The following is a 25,733-nucleotide window of genomic DNA, read 5'->3' on the forward strand; positions in this document are numbered from 1 at the left end:
TCATAAATCTAAAATTATTTCATAATAAGTTTTAAAAAACTATTCTATAATTTTTCTAAACTAAAAATAGAGTTGCCACATGATCCTGCAATCCCACTCCTGGGCATATATCCGAAGAAAACTATAATTCGAAAAAATATATGCACCCCAATGTTCATAACAGCACTATGTACAATGGCCAAGACATGGAAGCAACCTAAATGTCCATCGACAGATGAATGGATGAAGAAGATGTGGTACATATACACAATGGAATACTACTCAGCCATAAAAAAAGAATAAAATAATGCCATTTGCAGCAACATGGATGGACCTAGAGAATATCATACTAAGTGAAGTAAGTCAGAAAGAGAAAGACAAATATCATATGATATCACTTATATGTGGAATCTAAAATATGACACAAATGAACTTATTTACAAAACAGACTCAGAGACATAGAAAACAAACTTATGGTTACCAAAGGGGAAAGGGAGCGGAGGAGGGATAAATCAGGACTTTTGGATTGGCAGATACAAACTACTATATATAAAATAAACAACAAGATCCTACTGTATAGCACAGGGAAAAGAATATAGAAAAGAATGTGAAAGAGAATATGTACATATCTATACACACACACACATATATACATATATATGTATAACTGAAGCACTTTGCTTTAAACCAGAAACTAACACAACATTGTAAATCAACTACTCTTCAATTTAAAAAAACCCCAGCATTTATATGGTGTTCTACAAATTTGTGATTCCTCCTCAGCATAGTAACTAAGATTTATCTGACATTTACTATGTGCCAGGCACTGTCCTAGGTATAAGGATACAATGGTTGGGCATGCAGAGAGGGAGCGGGGTGCTCGTGGTCTCTATCCTGTATAATCTATTGCATTTAATCCTACAGTAAGAGTATGAGGTTAGCATTTTCATCCTATTTTACAAATAAGAAAACTAAGGCTAAGAAAGGTTATTTGTCTAAGGGAAACAAAAATTTACACCCAAGTCTTCCAAATCCAGCAACAGAGATCCTACTTATTGTAATCTGTGAATTATTTTTTATCCTCATGTTACCAATAAAGAAATTAAAACTTCACAGAGGTAAGTGTCTTACCCAAGCTATTGGATTTCAACCCTAGGACTTAAACCACTATTTTGTATCTCTTAATCTGGTGTTACTTCCATTACTATTGGGTTGGCCGAAAAGTTCCTTCAGTTTTTAAGTGAAAATAAAAGACACATTTTTCATTTTCACCAAGGACTTTATTGAACAACGTATTCACTGTTTTGTTCCACTACCTTCTGCCATTTTTCAGGCAACTTCATAATTCCATGTTCCCAAAACTTTTTATCTTTTTGAGCAAAGAACTGTTCCAGGTGCCTTTTACAGTCTTCCAAGAAATTGAAATTTTTTCCATTAAGAGAATTTTTATTTATTTATTTATTTATTTATGTCTGTGTTGGGTCTTCGTTTCTGTGTGAGGGCTTTCTCTAGTTGTGGCAAGCGGGGGCCACTCTTCATCGCGGTGCGCGGGCCTCTCACTATCGCGGCCTCTCTTGTTGCGGAGCACAGGCTCCAGACGCGCAGGCTCAGTAGTTGTGGCTCACGGGCCTAGTTGCTCCGCGGCATGTGGGATCTTCCCAGACCAGGGCTCAAACCCGTGTCCCCTGCATTGGCAGGCAGACTCTCAACCACTGCGCCACCAGGGAAGCCCCCATTAAGAGAATTTTGTAAAGACCGAAATAAATGAAAATCTGAAGGTGCAATGTCTGGTGAATATGGCGGATGAATCAGAACTTCCCAGCCAAGCTGTAACAGTTTTTGCCTGGTCATCAAAGAAACATGCAGTCTTGCATTAACCTGATGGAAGATAATGCGTTTTCTGTTGACTAATTCTGGACGCTTTTCGATGAGTGCTGCTTTCAGTTGGTCTAACTGGGAGCAGTACTTGTTGGAATGAATCGCTTGGTTTTCCGGAAGGAGCTCATAATAGAGGACTCCTTTCCAATCCCATCATATACACAACCTCACCTTCTTTGGATGAAGACCGGCCTTTGGTGTGGTTGGTGGTGGTTCATTTTGCTTGCCCCACAATCTCTTCCGTTCCACATTATTGTACAGTACCCACTTTTCATCGCCCATCACAATTTGTTTTTAAAACGGAACGTTTTCATTACGTTTAAGTAGAGAATCGTGGGACTTCCCTGGTGGCGCAGTGGTTAAGAATCTGCCTGCCATATGTATAGCTGATTCACTTTGTTATAAAGCAGAAACTAACACACCACTGTAAAGCAATTATACTCCAATAAAGATGTTAAAAAAAAAAAAAAAAAAGAATCCGCCTGCCAATGCAGGGGACATGAGTTCAATCCCTGGTCCAGGAAGATTCCACACACCTTGGAGCAACTAGGCCCGTGACAACTACTGAGCCTGTGCTCTAGAACCCGAGAGCCACAACTACTGAGCCCGTGTGCCACTACTACTGAAGCCTGCACGCCTAGAGCCCGTGTTCTGCAACGAGAAGCCACCGCAATGAGAAGCCCGCGTACCACAACAAAGAGTAGCCCCCGCTCACCACAACTAGAGAAAGCCCACCCGCAGCAACAAAGACCCAACACAGCCAAAAATAAATTAGTTAATTTTTAAAAAATGCTTCCAAAAAAAAGTAGAGAGTCGCATGCGGAAATACAGTCAAGAAGGTTTTTTTCACTTAACTTATGTGGAACCCAAATATCAAAGCGATTAACATAGTCAAGCTGGTGCAAATGATTTTCAAAGCTTAATTTGGATATATTGAGTATGTCGGCTATCTCTCTCGTGGTATAACACTGATTGTTTTCAATTAATGTCTTGATGTGATCACTATCAACTTCAACTGGTCTACCCGACTGAGAAGCATCGTCCAGGGAGAAATCTCCAGGAAACTTCGCAAACCACTTTTGACATGTTCAATCAGTCACAGCACCTTCTCCATTTGCATTTCAGTTGGGTTTTTACCTTTCTTGAAATAATAAAGCATAATACACCGAAAATGTTGCTTTTTTTCTTCCATCTTCAATATTAAAATGGCTACAAAAAAATTCACCAATTTTGATATTTTTTTTTAAATGCATACTGATATGACAGCTGTCACAATATAATCAAACAAAATTGTTTCGAATGAAGTTAAAGACAACTTAGTGCTACTAGAGCCATCTTACGGAAAAAACTGAACGAACCTTTTGGCCAACCCAATATAACTGCTTCTTAAAAATCTAAATTAATCAAACTTATTTAAAATGATTTTTACACAAACATATTTCATTTTCCCTTATATAAACTATAGTTAGGTTGCTGCCAGAATGTGGAAAGAACTTCTAGTGGTTCAAGAGAAAGGAAATAATTTTAAAAAAACCAAAGTGGACAAAATGTCAACAATATTTATTGAAGCGTAAGACTTGAGTTTCAATCCCTTCTCTTCCAATTATTATTGGGTAAACTTGGCTTCCATAAGTAGTATGGAAAAATTTAAAAAAGCAAAGGTTGGGAGTTAAAAGAAATACAATCTAATCCCAAAGAGTAATACTAGCAATGTGAGGCTAAACAACTAAAATTTAATCATTTGGAACTTTCTTCACCTATAAATGGAGGGAATACTCCTCACAGAATTTCTGTAGAGTTAAAAGAGATTATACATGTAAAGTATCAACTATAGTACATAGCAATATATAGTTGATTTTTTGATGTTACTGATTATCACAATCATTTCCTCATCTGTTTATTAGTGGTAGTAATAATATCCAGCTTCTACACATCAGACAATCAAATGAGATTACATAAAAAGCACCCTCAAAACCTTCAAGTTCTAAATAAATATCTACGGTTATTAATTATTATTACACAATTGCAGATGTGTAATTGCTTAGATACATAGAAGATTACCAATTTATACAGAGCATCTCCACTTAGACATCCTATTATCTAAAACTCAATACTGCTAAAAATAAAACCTTTTTTCACATCAGAACCTCCTTCCAAACTCCCTGCCTTTCTTTTCTTCCCTGTGCCTTTCAATACGCTATATTATATCCCAGTCTCCCATCTGAAGACATCTTTTAATTTTCTTCTCCACTCCCAACCCAAGACCAAGTCCAGTTGTTTTCCCTTTTTCTCAATATCACGTACAAATCTGGAAATTATATTTCACATTTCCTACTCCAGATCATTTAAAAAGACATTAAATTGGGACTCTCATACACTACTAGAGGGAGAATAAACTGATCAACATTTGTGGACTATAAATTGGCCAGTATATAATCAAGAGTCTTAAGAAATCTATACTGAAGAAATAATCTCACATGACAACAATGCCTACATGTAACATCACAATATTATTTATGATCATAAATAAAGTGCGAACAGTCTAATACCCAGTAAAGAAAGAGTGAGATAAATTACAATACAGCTATATGACATACAGTAATTAGAAATCTTACTTTTGAATAATATTGACATAGTGAGATGCTCATGGTTTAAGGTTAAATGATAAATATAGATAAATATGTTGATAAATATATTTTTACAATTTTACACAAACACAAATACATATGCAGCACATTTTACATAAACACAACATATGCAGAAAAACAAACAAAAAAAGGAAACACTAAAATACTAACAACAAAATGTTAGTGATTATCCTAGAGTAGTGAGATTACAGCAATTTTTATTATCTTCTTTATAGTTTTTAAATTTTTACATTTTCTCAACAAACATGTGTTACTTTATAATCCTAAAAAGACATTAAGTCCAGTCTTAGTACAAATCCCTAGTATTAATCAAAGAAAAATCTATTCATTGTTACCTTAATGTATTAAGTTATTTTAAGAATTGAAACATTAAGCCAGCAAAGTGAAACTGAAAAAATTTCTATGGGTGAGTTGGGAAAAAAAAAAAGAAAAAAAGAAAAAGCCATCAAGTAAATCTTGATCCCTATCTCACATCATCAGCAAAAATCAATTCCAAACGGATTGTTAATCTAAATGGAAAAGGAAAATCAAAGTTTCTAGAAGTTAACAAAGGAAAATATCTTCATCACCTTGGGGCAGGCAAAGAATTCTTAAATAGGACACACAAAACACCAAAAGGAAAAGACATAAATTGAACTTCATTAACACTGACCTCTGTTCATCAAAAGAGTAAAAAGGCGGGCTTCCCTGGTGGCGCAGTGGTTGAGAATCTGCCTGCCAATGCAGGGGATGCGGGTTCGAGCCCTGGTCTGGGAAGATCCCACATGCCGCGGAGCAACTGGGCCCGTGAGCCACAACTACTGAGCCTGTGCTCCGCAACAAGAGAGGCCGCGACAGTGAGAGGCCCGCGCACCGCAATGAAGAGTGGCCCCCCACTTGCCACAACTAGAGAAAGCCCTCCCACAGAAACGAAGACCCAACACAGCCAAAAATAAATAAATAAATTAATTTTTAAAAAAAAAAGTAAAAAGGCAAATAAGAGTGGAAGAGTGGAAAAGTTAATTGATATATATATCCAACAAATATATAAAGAACTATTACAAATCTGTAAGAGAAAGAAACCTAATAGAAAAATGGGCAAAAGATGAACATGTACCTTACAAAAAAATAATATCCAACCAAATTGTCAGTAAACATGAAAGGCACTCAATTTCATTAGTTATCAGTGAAATGCAACCTAACAGATACCAAGGATACAGAGCAATTAGTATAAATTGGCAAAACCATTGAGAAAAACTTCTGACAGAAATTCCTATAGCTGAACATATCCGTACCCAGCAAACTCAATTCTACGCATAAAACCAACAGAAATGAGTGTGCACATGCACCGAAAGACACATCCATGAATATTCACAGCAGGGAATTCCCTGGCAGTCCAGTGGTTAGGACTCGGAGCTTTCACCGCCAGGGCCTGGGGTTCAATCCCTGGTCGGGGAATTAAGATCCTGCAAGCCACTTGGCACGGCCAAAAAAAAAAAAAGACTATTTACAGGAGCACTTTTCAGAACAGCCAACATCTTGAAACAAGACGGCTATTACATTAGATATACTAGAATGAATAAATTTTGATACATTCACACAACTGACAATTATACAGAAATGAGAATAAACAACTATCTATGCAATAACATGGACATATCTCATAAAAAATGTAAAACAAAGAAATCAGATATCAGAGTAGATAGTACATGATTCTATTTATACTGAATTCAAAGTCAGGTAAAGCTAACTGACCATGATAAAAGTGTTTGGGTAGGGGTTATCTTTAGGAATTAGAGGAGGGTTGTGACTAAACGGGATACAAGAAGGGGAGGGCCTCTGGGATACTGATAATGTTCTATGTCTTAATGTGAGTATCGGTTACACATGTATGTTCATTTCTGAGGAAATTCGTGACTTACAATTTGTGCACTTTTCTGTATGAATGCTGTATTTCAATAAAAAGACATATACCTAGAGAATGAGCTTTACAAATATGTAGACATATAGATAGATACAAGAAACATGCTGGTATATATAGATATCTATATATATAAGCATGATCCTTTCATCATTATTTCATTCAAACAAATCTAGTAATAACATAAATATCCATCAATAGGGAAGCAGTTAAATAAAATAAGGCATGTCATTTAATCATTCATTAAAATAAATAAGCAAGCTTTATATGCAATAACATGGAAATTTCTACAAAATGTTATTAAATGAATAATGCAAATTTCAAAAGTATATAAAAATAACATTATCTAATTTGTATAAAACAAAATGTATATTTTCATTAGATATATATTTACAAAACACATTATATAGAAATAAATACAGACATATATTCTGTATGTTTGTTATAAATTTAAAATTTCCAGGATATCAGTATTAGTGGTTATCTCTTTGGAATCAGAGTAGGAAACAAGGAACTTTTACTTTTTTCTTTGTTCTCTTCTATACTATTTTAATTTTTACAAGGACTATGTAGTCCTTTTATAATAAACTTCATCATACAATTATGAAAAAACCCCAGGTAGACATCTCTGAGACTGATCTAGCTAGACTGACGCTATCACAGCCTTGTCTATAATGATTTCCAATTGGGGCACTACTTGATATAAGAAAGAGTGTAACTCTCATTCAGTACCACTATCTCACAATTCCAAACCAAGCAATTAGACATCAAAGATCAGACAGAACTATATGAAAAGTGTTAGGAGACTGGCTATGTTATTAAAGAATCTAAAAAGAAATATTCTATTAACAATTTATGTCCACCTAAGGGGAAAAGAAAAAGATAAATTGAGTCCAACAACTTTACGAGCACTGGAGGATACTGAAAAATAAACCATGCTGGGTTAGCTCTCTAAAACAACCTACTAGTGGAGATACCTTGATTCATCGACTTGCCAGGTGAGTTGAAATCAGTAACAATAAGCAATAATATGACTCTCACCAGGAAAAACTATAAAGCAAGATTACTCACTCCATGTTTTCTGCTAAAATATTGATTCCTATCAAATAGGACACTTTCTAAGAGCCATACAAGCAAGTAAAATCTTGTTTTAAAAAAAAAACCCTAGAGAGCTGATATAAATTACCATCTATTTTCTTTAAAATGAGCTCAATTAATAAATGTGTTTCTGAAAATGATAGCCGAAGAGTATGCTGAAGTAAAAAGCATTTGAATGCGGGCAGGGGGAGTACCTCTTTAAGTATACAGACCCAATAAAAGCCAATGCAATCGCCTCAAAAGACAAGGACCCAAGCTGCAAGGAACATAAAATTACTTCTGAATCCCCCAAATGAACTTTAAAAGAAATACAATGGTAATAAGAACTGGCTACAACTAATAAATAACTTTGTTGAAAAAGTATACAATGTCATAGGGATAACAAGTTGGGAGTTAGCCAAAAAGAGAGGAAGAAACATATCCTACCAATGACTATTTAAGCAAATAAATAGAGCCACACAGACTTGTCACCTTCTAGGATGACTGTGAAAGATCATTTGTTACCAATAAATGTAATACAATTCTGCAACTAAAACAGAGTACAAAATATGTGGCAAAAATAGTTAAGTATCTTAAAATCACTGACATGGATAAAATGATTATTATTTTTGTTGTTGTTAAATAGGAGAGGAAAAGTCACTCATTACAGGACATATACTCAAATTCCTAGCAACAGCATATTGGAGTTTTACTGACAGGAGCAACAGGTATTTGGGGAAATATCTATACAATTCTCCTTAAACTAATGACAGGATTTAAGGCAATTTTAAAACTAAAAACAAAAGAGAGGTCTTAAAGCAAGGGCTAAATAAGTCTTGAGTTTCCTAGACCATTAAACAAAATAATCATAAATACTAAATGCATAAAAGGAGGTCTACAATTTTATTCATGCTGTTCTACAGCACAGAAATTCATGACTAAAACAAAAAAGCTACACGAGCACTGAAGTATATTTCTTCAGGAGTTATAAATACCTGAAATACTTTACACTTTATTATATCATCAAATGACTAGAACATGATTTTTTATAGCTCCTAATTTATAAAATCCTTTCGTTCAAGTACAATCCAATAGCCTTCTAGAAAACAAATGTGGCATATATCGTTACGAATGACAGTTTGCTCCATTTTGTCAATACAAACATGTCCTTCACTCTTCAACATACTTGACATCAAACTGCAAAAATATAGACCATAAAGTTCCCAATCCCTCTTCTATGGGTATAAGAATTAAAAGGATAAGCCAAATACTTTTTTTCAAATTTCTGAAATAAATTTAGTTTTTGAGTTGAGAAGCTTTCTAACACAGTGCTATCCAATAAAGCTTCCAGCAATGATGGAAATATTCTTTATCTATGCTAATACAGAAGACATTAACCACATGTGGCTACTGAGCACTTGAAATGTGGCTAATGCAACTGAGGAACTGAAATATTAGTTTTAGCTCATTTTAATTCAAATTTCTAACATCTTTGAAAACAAAGTTCTAATGAGCAAACTACGGACATTCAAAAGTTCTGCAGGACTTCCTGGTGGCGCCATGGTTAAGAATCCACCTGCCAATGCAGGGGACACAGGTTTGAGCCCTGGTCCAGGAAGATCCCACATGCCACGGAGCAACTAAGCCCATGCGCCACAACTACTGAGCCTGCACTGTAGAGCCCACGAGCCACAACAACTGAGCCCGAATGCCGCAACTACTGAAGCCCCTCCGCCTAGAGCCCGTGCTCCACAACAGGAGAAGCCACCGCAATGAGAAGCCCGCGCACCGCAACAAAGAGTAGCCCCCACTCGCCAAAACTAGAGAAAGCCCGCGCACAGCAACGAAGACCTGACGCAGCCAAAAATAAATAAATAAAATAAATTATTTTAAAAACAAGGTTGGCCTGCAGACTGCAGACTGCTGTTGAAAATGTAGAGCCACAGAGTTGAAGCTGGGTGATTGATTTAGAGTAGTAAGGTCAAGATAAATCCTGAAAATCAGCAGTTTCCACAAATGAAAAACTTTTACTTCAACTGTCACAAAACAATAGGGTGTTTACATAGGCTACAGAACCTAAACTGTTATTAACAGTTTAAGAAAACGCAAAACTCAACTTTTTGTTTTGCATTAACAAAAAAAATATGAAATAAAGTTCTTTGTGACTTCCAAGTGAATGAGCAAATAAAAGGAAAAAAACACTTATATGTTCAATATCTATTTTTAAAAGACTTTTAGCACACAATCTAGAAAGGATGAAAGGCCATGTAGCTTAAGCTTTCACATTCTGGGGGACCTGGATCATACTCTTCTACATCAATGCCCTCTATTTAACTCAAAAATGTATATTCATGATCCCAAGACCTGCCCTTCACCACTATGCCTTATCAGCAGGAATGCATAAGTAATAAGTAAGGGATATAATGTCTCATGTCTGTTATGTACTACTATAAAGCAATGTTACACAAATCCTAAATTCTGCCATTTGGTATACAGTATGAGACAACTTTTCATTGATTCATTCTCACAAGGGACTCAAATTTATCACCATCTATTAGGAGTAACAGGACTCAATTATGGATTATCCAAAATTTGGAATATCAAGCAGGTATTTAAGAAGTATTAGAAGAGTAAGGAGTTGAGAAAAGTTCAAACCATGCTGGTAAATGAAAAGAATAGATAAAAAGCAACATGACCCTATGCATGGTAGGCATATCAAAGAAGCACTGAAGAACATACACCAAAATGTTAGGAGTGATTATATCCAGTGGCAGGGGTATGATAGAGTATTTATCCTGGAAATATGTACACCTATGTTCACACAAAAACCTACACATGAACGTTCACAGCAGCTTTATTTGTAATAGCCAAAACATGGAAACAATTAAAATGTCTCTCGATAAGTGAATGTTTAAACTGTGGTACAACCATACCATGGAATACTACTATATAATAAAAAAGAACAAAGAATTGATATATACAACAACTCAGATGGCTCTCAAGGGCATTAAGTGAAAAAAGTCAATCTCAAAAGGTCACATACTATATGATTCCACTGATATAATATTCTCAATATGACAAAGTTTTAGAGATGGAAAACAGATTAGGGTAGGATAGCCAGGGGTTAGGAATGGTGGGGGTAACAAGAAGAGGTGTGACTACAGAGGGGTAGCACCAGGAAGATCTTTGGTATGATGTTCTGTATCCTGAGAGTCATGGTAGTTACACACACCTACATGTATACAAAGAAAGGTCTAAAACAGTCATCTAAACTTCTACTTTAAGAAGCTACGAAAAGAAGAGCAAATTAAAAATAAAAAGAAGAGCAAATTAAAAAGTAAGCAGAAGGAAAGAAATAAATGAGAGTAAAGATGAAAGAAAGTTCAAATGAACGATAGCTCAATAAAACCAAACCTTAATCTTTGAAGAGACCAGTAAAACTCTACCCAGATTAATCAAGAAAAAGACAATTAGCACTATCAGGAATGTGAAAAAAGAAATTATTACAAATCCTTTAGACAATAAAAGAATTAAGAAAATATTATGAATATTTTTGTTCAATTAAAAAATGAAAGAATGAACAAATCCCTTGAAAAATATAATTTATCAAAACTAAATCAAGAATAAAATTTAAATTCTGAGTAGCCTTACATGTTTTAAAAATTATATTTGGAAGTAAAAACTTTCCCACAAAGAAAACTCAGCCAAAGATTAGCTTTATTGGTGAAGTCTACTAAATATGTATGATAGAAATAATACCAATCTTACACAAACTCTTTCAGAAAATAGAGAAGGAACTATTTCCTACCCCATTTTTAATGTGGCCAGTATACCTAAAACAAAGACTGCAAGAAAACTAGTATCCCTCATAAACATACACATAAAAATTCTTTTAAAAAAATTAGTAAACTGAATCTAGCAACTTATAAAAAAGATGACACATCATAACCAAGTGTGGTTTATCCCAGGAATGCAGGGTTGATTTAACATTTGAAAATCAATCAATAAATTCACTATATTAAGAGAAGGGAGGAGGGACTTCCCTGGTGGCACAGTGGTTGGGAATCCACCTGCCAGTGCAGGGGACACGGGTTGAAGCCCTGGTCCGGGAAGATCCCACATGCCGCAGAGGAACTAAGCCCGTGCGCCACAACTACTGAGCCTGCGCTCTAGAGCCCGTGCTCCGCAACAAGAGAGGCCACCGCAAGGAGAAACCCACACACTGCAACAAAGAGCAGCCCCCGCTTGGCGCAACTAGAGAAAGCCCGCGTGCAGCATCGAAGACCCAACGCAGCCAAAAATAAATAAATATATTTTTAAAAAGGGTGGGGAATCATATAATCATCTAACAGATGCAGAAAAAATATCGATGAAGTTATACATCTATTCATAGTTTAAAAAAAATCTCAACAAACTAGACAGAAAACTTCTTCCACCTAATAAATAAAGATCACCTAAGAAAAATCTAGCTAAAACAATTCTTAATGGTGAAAAGCTGAATGCAGTCCCATAAAGATCAGGAAAAAAGCAAAGATGTCTACTTTTACCACTTCTATTCAACACGGTACTGGAGGCCTAGTCAATACAATAAGGAAGAAAAAAGAAGTTAGATTGGAAAGGAAGATGTAAAATTTATGGATAATAGGGACTGTGAATAAACCTAAGGAATCTTACTAGAACTAATAGGTACATATAACAAGATCACAGAATACACTGTCAATATAAAAAGAATCAACTGCATTTCTATATACTAGTCATGAACAATTACACACTGAAAATTTTTTGAACACACAGCAACGAAGACCCAACGCAGCCATAAACAAATAAATAAATAAATAAGTAAATTTATATTAAAAAAAATACAGCGATCAAGAGTAATACTGATGCAGGAGGGAAATCCAAAAGGGAGGGGATATATGTATATGTATGGCTGATTCATTTTGCTGTGCAGTAGAAGCTAACACAACATTGTAAAGCAACTATACTCCAATAAAAATTAATTTAAAATAAAAGAGTAATACTAATGCAAAGATAGACACTAGATCAAACAAAATGAAAACAGAAGAGAAATAGTTTAACTTCTATAAAAATGTACCCAAAAGAAAAGAAAAAAGACTTGCACAACAATGTTCATAGCAGCTTTATCCATAAAGGTTGAAAACTAGAGATAATAAATAACCATAAAGAAGGAAATAAATAAACAAAATTTTAGGATAATAAAACAACAGAATGTTAATCAACAATGAAAAGGGATGAACTACTTATACACCCAACCAACATGAAAAACTGCAAAAACACTATGCTGAGCAAAAGAAGCTGGAGAAGAAATTTTAAAATACCTACTTCATTAGTGTGACAACTAAATAACCAAGCCATCATTCTCTTTCTAATGCAACTGAAAATTAATTTAAAATACATTACAATAGACTACTGCTTTGAGGTGTTCAGTACCAACACCTGAGAAATGAAACCCTTAATCAATCTCTAACTTGTGAGATTATACTATAACACAATAGGAATGCACACTTTATAAACATGAATGTCACTTTTTAATATACTTATCCACAGGAAAAGCAATTATTATTTTACATTGTTTCAGTTACTTTTCAATTAGTAAGTAAAAACTAGGTGAAAAATACTGATGTTACAGCTATTTAGTTCTTTTTTTAAATTTTTATTTATTTATTTTCTTTGTTGCTGCACGCAGGCTTTCTCTAGTTGCGGCGACCGGGGGCTACTCTTCGTTGCGGTGCAAGGGCTTTTCATTGCGGTGGCTTCTCTTGTTGCGGAGCATGGGCTCTAGGAGTACGAGCTTCAGCAGTTGTGGCATGAGGGCTCAGTAGTTGTGGCTCGCGGGCTCCAGAGCGCAGGCTCAGTAGTTGTGGCACACGGGCTTAGTTGCTCCGCAGCATGTGGGACCAGGGCTCAAACCTGTGTCCCCTGCACTGGCAGGCGGATTCTTAACCACTGTGCCACCAGGGAAGTCCCTATTTAGTTCTATATTAGAATTTTTTCAAATAAAATTGATATTCTATAGTGGAAAAAAAAAAAGAAGAAGCTGGACACAAGAGTTACATATGATTCCATTCACATAAAGTTCTCAAAGGACAACACTAATCTATGATGGGGGGAAAAAACCCACAACAACTGTTGTGGAGTGGACTGACCAGGAAGAAACACAAACTTTCTAGGATGATGAAAATATTCTGTACCTTGATGCCTTGTGGGTTATACAAGTTTATGCAGTTGTAAAAACTCTAAACTATAAACTCAGGATCTCACAGCATTTCAATTTAAACTTTTTCTCAATTAAAAAAAATTTATTTCACTCAAAAAGTATCTGACTGCCTACCATAGCCCAGTTATTGAGAACACAAAGTTAAAATACAGGTTCCAGAAAAGAGATCTCATGGTCCTGCAAGCCAAGAAATGAAAAATAAGTTAGTTACTATAATGAAAATTACACAAAAGAAAGTTTTGAGAAGTGAAAAACGGTAGACTGCCAAACAAAGAATATTACAGGTATATACAACATGTACAGAAGTAATAGAAAAAATCATATTGGACCTGGGCAACTAATGTAATTTCAATGTACTTAAAAGTATGAAGCGGGGAGAGGGGCTTGAAGCACTGTACACAGGGGCTGGATAAGATAAGAAGAGACCTGATCACAGGCCCTTTCAGCCCAAGCAAAAGAATACATTTCAGCTGTTTAGCAATAAGAAACCTCTGAAAAAGTTTTGGTAGGGGAGTGATAAGTATAAATATCGTTTTAGAAAGATCACTATAGGAACCATCTGAAATACAGACTGGATAAGGCTCAGGCTACAATCAGTCCAATAAGAAAGCTATTGCGGGACTTCTCTGGTGGTGCAGTGGTTAAGAATCCGCCTGCGAATGCAGGGGACACGGGTTTGAGCCCTGGTCTGGAAAGATCCCACATGCCACGGAGCAACTAAGCCCGTGCGCCACAACTACTGAGCCTGCACCCTAGAGCCCGCGAGCCACAACTCCTGAGCCCGAGTGCCTAGAGCCTGTGTTCCGCAACAAGAGAAACCACCGCAATGAGAAGCTCGCACACCACAATGAAGAGTAGCCCCTGCTCACCGCAACTAGAGAAAGCCCATGCGTAGCAATGAAGACCCAATGCAGCCAAAAATAAATAATAAATAAATCAATTTATTAAAAAAAAAAAAGCTATTGCAATCAATATACTACTTTACCCAACAACAGCAAAACACTAATTCTTCTCAATCTCACATGGAGCATTCACCAAGACAGATGACATTCAGGGCCATAAAACACAACTTCCCAAATGTAAAAGAACAGAAAATCATATAATAAACACTCTCAGACCACAACAGAACTAAACTAGAAATCAGTAACAGAAAAATAGTTGGAAAATCCCCAAATGCTTGGATATTAAACAACATACTTCCAAATAACACATGAATCAAAGAAGAAGTCTCAGAAGAAATTAAAAGATAAAATGAACTAAATGAAAATAAAAATACAACTTATCAAAATATGAGGGACACTGAAAGTAGTGCTTAAAGAGAAATTTATATCACTGAATGCTATATTAGAATGCCATTTCTATGTATCAGAGGAGATCTAAATCAATCACTTAAACTTCCACCACTGAAAACTGGAGGGGCAGACGGCAAATTAAATCCAAAATAACAGAAGAAATCATAAAAATCAGAGCAGAAATCAATGAAACTGAAAACTGGAAATCAACAGAAAAAATCAAAAGCTAGTTCTCTATAAAATTAGTAAGTCTTTACTGGGGAGAGGTAAAAATGGGGAATTGGTGTTCAGTGGGTATAGAGATTCAGCTTTGCAAGATGAAACAGTTGTACAGTAGATCTAGGGATCTACTGTACAACAATGTGAGTATAGTTAACTGTATGCTGATACTGTATGTAATACCATATGCTTAAAAACTGTTAAGATACTTTTTTTTAAAAAAAGGCAGCAAGCCTCTAGCCAGGCTAAGAAAAAAAGGTATAAATTACTGATATCAGAAATGAAAGTGGGAACATCACTACAGACCCCATAGACATTAAAAGGATAATAAAGGAATACTATGAACAACTCTATGCCCGCAAATTTGATAACCTAGATGAATTGAACCAATTCCTCGGAAGACAATCTGTCGAAACTCACACAAGAAGAAACAGACAATCTGAATAGGTCTATAGCTATTAAAGAAATTGAATCAGTAATTAATAACCTTCCAAAAAAGAAAGTACCAGGCCCTACGGATTCACTGGTGAATTCCACCAAACATTCAAGGAAGAAATTATACCAGTTCTCTACAATCTCTCCCAGAAGACCAAAGCAGAGGGAATACTCCTAACTCATTCTATGAGGCCAGGATTATTCTAATATCCAAACCAGACAAAGATATTGCATGAAAAGAAAACTCTAGACCAATCTATCTCATGAACATAGATGCAAAAATCCTCAACAGCTATTAGTAATCTGAATCAAACAATGTGTAAAAAGAATTATACACCACAACAAAGTGGAATTTCTTCCAGGTATGCAAGGCTGATTCAACCTTTAAAAATTAATTAGGGGCTTCCCTGGTGGCACAGTGGTTGAGAATCTGCCTGCCAGTGCAGGGGACAAGGGTTCAAGCCCTGGTCTGGGAGGATCCCACATGCCGCGGAGCAACTAGGCCTGTGAGCCACAACTACTGAGCCTGCGCGTCTGGAGCCTGTGCTCCCAACAAGAGAGGCCGCGATAGTGAGAGGCCCGTGCACCGCGATGAAGAGTGGCCCCCGCTTGCCGCAACTAGAGAAAGCCCTTACACACAAACGGAGACCCAATGCAGCCAAAAATAAATAAATTAAAGAAATTCTCAAAAAAAAAAAATTAATTAATGTAATCCATCACCATCAACAGGCTGAAAAAGGAAAAGGCTATTGCAATGGACTAGGTAAAAGTTGGTGAGCGCATGTATTAGAACACAACTGTAAGTAGTTATCCATTCATTCACACCATGTGCCAACACCTGTGACATAATAGAAAATAAGACAAAATTCATGCTCTCATACATAGATAGAGCCTACAATCTATCAGAGAGACAGACAGTGAACAAGTCCCTATTGCAGGAACTACACCTAGACCAGACAGAAGTGGCAAGCTGATGATGATGAAGTTTTAACTAGGTTAAAAAACAGGGAGGGGCTATGACTGAGGGGAATATTACAAGTAGGATATACAAAGGTCCTAAAGCAAAAGAAAAAGCACAGTATATCAGAAGTACTGAAAGGATCCAGGTTTAATATCACATAAACAATAGAAGAGGATTACATTACAGTTGTAGTTTTGCTGGTCATCAGGTAAAAATAAAGATACAAGAAGGCAAAAAAACCACTCAGCCTCCTTACCTTCGTGAGCCTCCCACACTCCCTGCCTGCATCAGCACCATGGTCAGGAAGGCCCTGCTCCTCTCTGCCTGGTTTGCCCTGGCTGTGACTTACCCCACACTACTCCCAGAATTCATCACTGACCTACAGTCAGTCAACCACTGTCCTACTACACTTAACCAGTGACCAAGATACAGAAACAACCATTGACTTGTATTTGGAGAACACACAGACTTTTCGCATTACCTACTAATGTGGAATTAAACACCCTCAGCTCTGAGGAAGAAGTCACTAAGGCCAGAGTTGATTATGAGTCACTTCACACAGAAAACTTATGGAGTAAAGATTATGAAGATGCCACTGCTGGTTATTCCAAAGAGTCCGTGACTGAAGCACCAGATGAGCCCAGCATCTTCACAGGATGCAACGAGTCCAGCTCACTGTTTTTGTTTTTTGTTAGAAAATGAAGCAGTTCTCCATTAGCTGTGACCATCACTCTGCTAACCACAACTTTCTAAAAAGATTCTGAGCCTCTGAACAAGCCTACCATTCCATTATAGGAGCTTGAATAATTGCAAAGACTGTGAGACATAGGATGTACCCACTTGAGGAAAGAGTGGCAGAAATTGTACACAGACAGAAAAGGGGCATCTCGTAATCTCTTCACCATGTCCCATTTAATGTGGGCCCAATAAATGTTCGTTTGAATTGAAAAAAGAAAAGTTATGGGTGCCTACAAAAGAGTACCTTAGGTGATGACCTATGACATCCAGGGTAAACACACTAAAGAGCTGATATCCTTTTTAAACATAATGAAAAAAATAAAGATGGCAGGAACTGCCAAGAGTTACAGAATTTGAAGGAAAAACTCTCAAGTGTACAATCTGTTTCCAGCAGTGCTCCAGATTCAATCTTTCTACTCTTTAAGGAGAAATCCAGAAGTTGAAACAAAGTATCTTTTTAAATTAAGCACTTAAAATTTAATACACACACACACAAATTCAATACACAGTAACCCTGATAAATAAATAAATAAATGTTATCCAGAAAAGATAAGTTTCTGAAATGTATGTAATACCAAAACTTAATTTTGCCTTTTCAACTATGATTTTTACCAATATTTAGTATATCTATTTAATAATGCCCATTTGAACTATTTATATTCGGCCTTTAAACACTTTCTGAAATTTCTTCAATGACTTGTATCACTTAATACAAAATTAATTATGTTTCTAACTGTAAGTTTAATATCTTATAAAGGAATTACTTACAGGGACATTAAGTGCATACTGTAGTCCTTGAGGAAGTCTTTCATGTGTCTCCATCTGCTCTTCATCATTTTTCACTGTCTCCTCATGGACCATGAGTTCATCATGTGATATCATATCCTGTTGTCTCATTTCACTTTCTTGTAACACTTCATCTGCAGCAAGGATCTCCTGGTGAGGCATACTCCGATCTTGAAGAACTGACTCCTGCAGCTCTCCAGACACAGTAGACTGGCCAGACACTCCACCCATTACAACCATTGCCCTGGAAGACTGCATTTCGTCTATGTCGCCACATTTAAGAAATAATCCTTCCAGTTTGTCGTCAATGTTCATGCTTAAGTATAACTGCCTAGAAAGACCAAGTTTGGCAACAAAGCATAATAAATTAGTTTTATATGTCTACTTGAATTTTTTAAATTTCAAATTATGAAAGGTACACACTTTAATAAAAATGTTTTATTCATATAATCCAATATTGCCTCCAATTTAAAAATTACCATGATAAATTTCCAAAGGCTGGTAGAGTAAAACACAAATTTTTATTTTTGACATTAAGACACAAAATCCTAATCTATTTCATTATGAAAAATGAGCATGACATAAAGCAAATTGGGGGAAAGTATTTGTAACACCAGAAGGATCCACATCCTTTAATATACTAAAATGTCTTAAAAATAAAAAGAAATAACATTAAGAAATAACCTGAGAGAATAGTATCAGGCAAATCATAAAGAAAAATTAGAAATAGTCACTAAATATATAAAATAATATTCACTTACAGTAGTAATTAAAGAAATGAACATTAAAACCATATTTTATCCACCAAACTGATAATAACTCTTAAAAAATACATCTGAGGTTGAGGTGGCAGGGGAAAAAAAAAAAAAAAGACACTCATCTACTGACAGTGGGAGTATATTAGTTCAACTATTTTCAAAGGTAATTTGGTACCATGTATCAAAAGCCATAAAAATGCACATATTCTTTGAACTGGTGATTTTACTTTTAGGAACCTATCCTGATGAAATCAGAAATACATATAAAGATATGCATGGAAAATCACTACAGCAGTACTTCAATAGTGAAAAACTGGAATTACACTGCGTATTCAACAAAAGGAAACTGGTTAAATTATATTCATACATATGTTTTAAAACTAGACTACAGTAAATTTACTAAAAATCATTGAACTGTACACTTAGGATGGGTGAATTTTATTGTATATAAATTATATCTCAATGTTTTTCTTAAAAACAGAATCAGAAAAATGGCTATCCTTGGGTGAAGAGGCTGTTGATAAGGAGGTAGGAAAAGGGGGGGTGTCTGGAAACTGACAATGTTTTTCCTGAGTTGAATGTTGATTGCACAGGTGTGCTCACGTTGTAAAATTTTAAGATGTATATATCCGTGATATGCATACATTTCTGCCAGAATAAATAAATTCAAATTTACTGAATTTATACTTCAGTAAAAAGTTAAAGTCTGTTGGAATTCAAAAAATATCCATACAGTCAAAAAATATTCTTGAAAAATATTTGAAAATTTGGGGGAAAAGCCTGATATATTAAGGGAAATGTGTGTATAAATATGTGTTTGTACACAGATTTATTGAAAATGCTAACAATATTAATATTACCACTGAGTGGTGAAACTACCAGGTTTTTTTCACATTTATATTTATCTCTAATTTGAAAACTTTCTATAATAAAATTTTATTTCTTTCAAATGCTTTTAAATTTGTTAAAATGGAAAAAGTAGTATTTTCATTACTAATATATTCTTAAATAGTTGCACCTGATTAAATAAATTTAAGAGGTCATGATAAGAACTAGACACTATTAAATAATTACATTATCTTATTACATTATCTTATTTTTTCCATTATTATAGAAAAAACAGGCAATATTAAATCTTCTAACTTTCGGTGCTGTAAATTCGCACTCCACTGTGTTACTTGAGGAACTAGCATAACAATAATCATGAAATCCAAAGAAACTTCATCTCAAAGAATGTCAGAACATTGGTACTGTTTGTTTTTTATCAGATTGTGCAAAATAAACACACACACTCGCCCAACATGATGGGCCCACAATTAGTAAATGCATTAACTATGTTTCAGTTTAGTCACCTCTTTCCCAAATCAATCAGGCAGTAATGGTTACTACTTTGATCATAGCTTTCAGAGGTACAATAAATGATCAGTTAAATTCAAATACACTACTGAAATTTAAATACTCTTTCATTTACTAAGGTTATCATCTAGGGAGAAAACTTTACTTAAATGTACAGCTCAAAAAACAGCTCATATAAACAGCAAAGTAAATAAAAATATAATTCATACTTGCTAACCTTGTCTTCCCTGGTACCAGGTAGTATCGTTAAGTCCAGAATACATACTGGACAAAGGAACAAGAATCTAATTTCTCTTTCCAAAATCTTTAAGTAGTCTAAAGGACAAACATTTAAAACATATCACCAAATAACTGTCCTCTTCAAATATTCTATTTATCACATTTCTAGAGAATAAACTATCCCACAACTAAGTGAAATTTAAGTCTCTTAGGGTTAAAATTTGCTTATTTCTTTGGAAATCCTTACCAAATCAATTATATTCTTCTAATCTGTTTATTGTTTTCCTAAAGGATTTGGAAAGCCCCCAACTTAAAAGGGACGTATACATACACAAAGCCACCCTTTATTGCTGTGACATCTGCTATTGCCACATACATCATTATTAAAAAAAAAAACAACCCATACCCTTGGGAGCTTTTAAAGAATACGGGAGAAGTAAAAGAAGTAGTTATTAAAAGAAGACATTAATAAAAGATATTAGACAAACTGGCCCAGGACAGAACTTTTTTTAAAAAAATCAGCTAAGGTTGAAACTGACTTACTAACCCAATGCAAAGTCTATATTTCCCTAAAGTAGTGGTCCTCATCTCCAATATTTTTTGTCATGCACCTCATCAATTTTTTAAAATTTATCATATCCTAATACATGTATACTATTTAAAACTATACCTATAATACTGTGTTAATATATAATATACCTATTAAAATAAACATAAAAACATAATTTTTTAAAACTAACCTTATCCCTAACATCAGGCTGAAACAGTAAGTACTGAGGAAGTCAAAGTACTTTGGAGAGAGAGAATATCTGGGGGAAAAAAGGCAGGTTTGCAAAAAAGTGCCAGAATGAGGGATTTGGAACAGGAAGATACCACACCTCAATATACAGGTAGTAAAGAAAACGGGAAGTGGAAATACTGTTAACGAAGACAAACTTGACCTCCTCGAAAATTTTCTCGAAAGCAGGCCATATATACGGAAAAAGGAATCGCTCTTCCTTTGTTACATATGGTTTCTTACTCCTATGACCCCAAATGAAGCCATATATTTCAAATTACTGGCTAGCCTAAAAACTGTTCTTGAGACAATTTCCCTTAAATACCAGAAACTACTAAGATTTCAACACAGATTTCAATATCAATGAACACTGCTTTGACAAGGTTTTAAAGTTAGTTTCGGAAAATCTGCCAGAATGAAAACTGTATGTACCACTGAGCCAGCAACCTCACTGCCAGGAGTATATACAATCCTATGTATGTGCTTAGTCATAAAAATTAACCAAAGGTGTAGTATGTACAAGGATGTCTGGTGCGACCTTTTAATGGAAAAAGATTGGAAACAACCTAAGCATCCACTAATAGAAGACTTGTTAAATTAATTATGATTCAACCATACACTGGAATACACACAGCCACTAAAGTGAATGAGGTAGTTATATGTGCTGGGTAAAAAGTTTTCCAAGATATATTAAGTGGAAAAAAAAAAAATCAAGAAGAAGATACATAGACAAATAAGTGAGCCCCACTTGTATCACACACCTCAACCAGAGTCTGGGCAGAGTAAGCTGGACAGGAAATAAACAAGGCTCTCAAAACAAAAAAAGTTAATTTCACTAAGCCCATGGTAAATGGGAAAAGGACAAAGCTACCCTAAGAAAAATGATAAAGAAAAGTATGTTTTTTATTGTCCTTGAAGCTCTCTTATATGCACTTACTATCTTTAACTTTCCCCTTTGTAACTCCTACATGATCTATGTCAAAGCTCTTATGTGCTTCTCTGCACATTCAAAAACCCAAATACAGCAAAAGGTCCCATGCTCAAAAGTTAACACAGGCTACTTCCCTTCTCTAATTTCAATATTTTCAGGGAGGATCAGCTGAGTGTAAAGAAAGGAAACTGATGTTATCAATCTGCACTAACATGTGAATATTTAAATGTCTCTTCCTGCTAAGCCTTCAAAAAGCCAACTGTTTTTTGACCCAAATGTCTATACAATTAACGGAAATTCAGGAGTTAGGAATATTACACAGAAGAGAGAAAAAAAGAAAGAATGCTTAAGTCATGTCACTTACATGAAAGGCTGCTCTGGAAGAAATAAAGAAATAAACAACTAATCTGCATTCCCAGGAGCCTCTGTCAAATGGGGAAAAAGAAGGACTAGGTGGAGTAATAAGCAATAAGCCACCCTGAGCTCCTTGTAATGACCCATTATTCTGCAACTGAAGGAAGCTTGGGCAGCTGACAAAGAATATAAAATCGCAGAGCTGTTATGATCCAAGACAGGACGGACAATGATGTTCTAGAACTAATTCAGCTAAAGGTAAGACGGCACTCCTTCTGGAGTTACCCAGAACAGAGATTGCTAAAAACCAGAACTTAGTAAGAGAGGGAGGGAAGGAAGGGGTCCACTTCAGGCCAATTTCTCTGAAATCCCCCTTTAGCAGATTACTTCAAACGCTGCATTCTTTTCCCCCTTCCAAATTTTGTTCTTCCCTCATCTCCATCCCTCTGCCAGAGAAGCTAGAAGGTACAGTAAAAGGGATATTGAGGGGACCACAATTCAGCTTTCTGCTCCATTCAATTCTCCCTCTCCCACACACACTCCCACCATCCTTTTGTACTGAAAAATGTTTGGTTCAGCTGTGTAAAAGTAATCCAAATTGCAGCCGATTAAGAAATCCCTAGTCATTTAAGCCTAATGGCAATGCGGTACTTAAAGAGAATATAAATTATCAGCCATCACTTTCTCCTGCCTTCCAGAAAAGACAGTTGACTCTTCTTGTTGGACCTTCTAATTTAATGCTTCTAATCAACTGTGTGCAAGCAATTAGAAACTATGCTTTATAGATTTGTATAAGTTGAATAGAGTAAATAAGCTTTGAGTCAGGGCTTTTAATAAGGAGTTAAACACATGGGCATTTGAGACAAGTATTTTCTCAGCTGAGGGGACTGTCTGGGCTTGTTTTCAGAGGACAAAGTTAACAGAAGCATAATATATGAACAAATTGGGCATTACTACTCATTTTTGATCAACTATACAATGCTTACTGTGTTTTTTATGGGAATTCTATAAATTAAAATGGGAATTCAACTTAAAAATTCTATAAATTATGGGAATTCAACTTAAAAATGCTTACTGAGTTTTTTATGGGAATTCTATGCAATTAGTGAGGAAAATGTCTTTCCAAATTTATGAATAGTGTTGTCTATATTATAAAATTCAGAGATTATCATAACCTGGAGAAGAAAGACAACTAACATGTGTTGAGGATCTACCAGATGTAAGACACTATGCTGGGCACACTGATATGTTACTTCACTTAATATTTACAGTAACACTCAAGACAGTAATAGTATATCCCCATTTAATAGACGAAGAAACTGGAGTTTACCCAAAGTCACAAAGCTAGCATGTAAACTGGGATTTGAAAACAGACTTACCTGGTTTAATGCACTTTTTACCACACCATACCACCTCCGTCTTGAAAAGGCCCTGGACACTAAGAACTCGTTGAACTCATTCTCTTCTCACCCACCCACTCTGAAGCCACCCTGTCACCACTGCTTGGCTTGGTAAAGCAATCCTTAGTTGGCTACTCCCATCTCATGGCTACCATGGGAGAATTCTGTGTGACACAGAATCCCTTTTCTCCTTCAGCATGCATAGACACCTTCCACAATTCCTATTTTCCACTTCTACCTATTATTCACAGCTCAGTAAATTTCTCCTCGTTCTTTTTTCATGGGTTCACATATACCCCCTTAATCCTTCCGTTCTTTCTTCAAACCTTTACCAAGTTACTTTAGGAAAATCTCTCTTTCTTTTTCCTTTACTTTCCCATTTTCACTTGGAAATCAAAAAAATAATCCTAAATACGGCTGATAAATGTAGGAGCTATGAGAAAGATATACCTGTATCAAAGAAAAGAGGACTGTAAGTTTTAAAGTGAAAACAGATTTGAAGGCTTGTGCCATAATCCTCTAATATTCTTGAAAGCACCTACGTTCCCCTTCAGAATGTACGTGAATATTGATCTGCCACTTTATCACCTTTAATTAAATCTGCATTCAGGTGTGAAAGAAAAATATCTCACTTAAAGAGACTGCTTTTCTGTTTTATTTACTGAGTTTGGCTGTAATATTATTTTCCATCAACATTTATTGAATAATGTAAAACTTCAACTAAATGAGTCAAAACAGATTATAGTTGGCAAGCTTAGGAACCTAAACATCATTCTTTTCTATAAAAATAGTAATTTCCAACTCAAAATCTTCTCCCAAATCAATAATACCCTGCCTTGTACCAGAACCCATTCAACCTATAAAGAAACTTCACCCATAGGCAAAAGAGAAGTACTCAAAGGAACCTGAAACAGATTTAAAAAAACAAAAAAAAAAGCTAGATTTCACAAATTACTTCTGATTCAAAGTATTTTCAACAAACTCCTTGCTGTCTGGAGGACGCCAGTTACATTAATTTGGATATTAATATTTCTAACCTATGTAGTCAGTGAGAAATTACACCTTACAAATATCAGCATTAGAAATACAAATATCAATCAGCCTCAAGATCAAATTGGTACTACAAAGAAATCCATGATCAAAATGGATTTAACAATTTGCCATTTGTCATTCCTCAGAAGTTTTCTATTCCCTCTCATCCTTCAAAAGTATAGTTTTGATCTAAGCAAAAACTGCTTCATCTCTAATTTAGAAACAAAATCTAGCTCTTACCTAGGGATATTCTACGTTAAGAAACCCCTTCAGATACACCTTTGTATAACTACCATTTTGCATCTATAAAGCATATTTTGTAAACTATGCCCTTTGACTTTTAAATTGTTACTATTCAAAACATCCTAATAGGAGCATCATTTACAATAATGGCAACTAGACAAAATGGCCTTTTTTATTAGTGCTAGCAACAATAAAAGATGTTTAATAAGAGAATTTACAGACTAAGATAAATCACTTTATACAATATGACAACTAAATAAAAACCTGTGATCGGTTTTTAACCACAGAAAAATAATTGATAAATATTTAAGCCAAAGTTAACAGGCATCTCTATATGCCCAATGCCCCGCTCAAATAAAGCAGAATCTAAGCATATTCTCCATTCCAAATACTCATCACCAGTCTTCTAAAACAATGTAACAAGAAATTAGTGGTATTTAGAAATGGTAAGACATCAAATTTATGGCAACTGTTTGTTGAGAAACAGCTATATTTTATCTTAAAAAGGAGA

General features: G+C 35.3%; 1 protein-coding gene across 4 annotated transcripts in view; it reads right to left on the minus strand.

The window, feature by feature from the left end:
* The window catches only part of ZNF148 (zinc finger protein 148), a 125,261-nt gene that overhangs the window by 58,338 nt on the left and 41,190 nt on the right, over positions 1–25,733 (minus strand). For all 4 annotated transcript variants that reach the window (XM_061193188.1, XM_061193187.1, XM_061193185.1 and 1 more), the window contains one exon: positions 18,134–18,482. In XM_061193188.1, the coding sequence (XP_061049171.1) occupies positions 18,134–18,466 (333 nt within the window). In that variant the 5' untranslated portion in view covers positions 18,467–18,482. The remainder of the gene's footprint in view (positions 1–18,133; positions 18,483–25,733) is intronic.

Source organism: Eubalaena glacialis, chromosome 6 (genome assembly GCF_028564815.1).
Source record: "Eubalaena glacialis isolate mEubGla1 chromosome 6, mEubGla1.1.hap2.+ XY, whole genome shotgun sequence".
Taxonomy (NCBI): Eukaryota; Metazoa; Chordata; class Mammalia; order Artiodactyla; family Balaenidae; genus Eubalaena; species Eubalaena glacialis.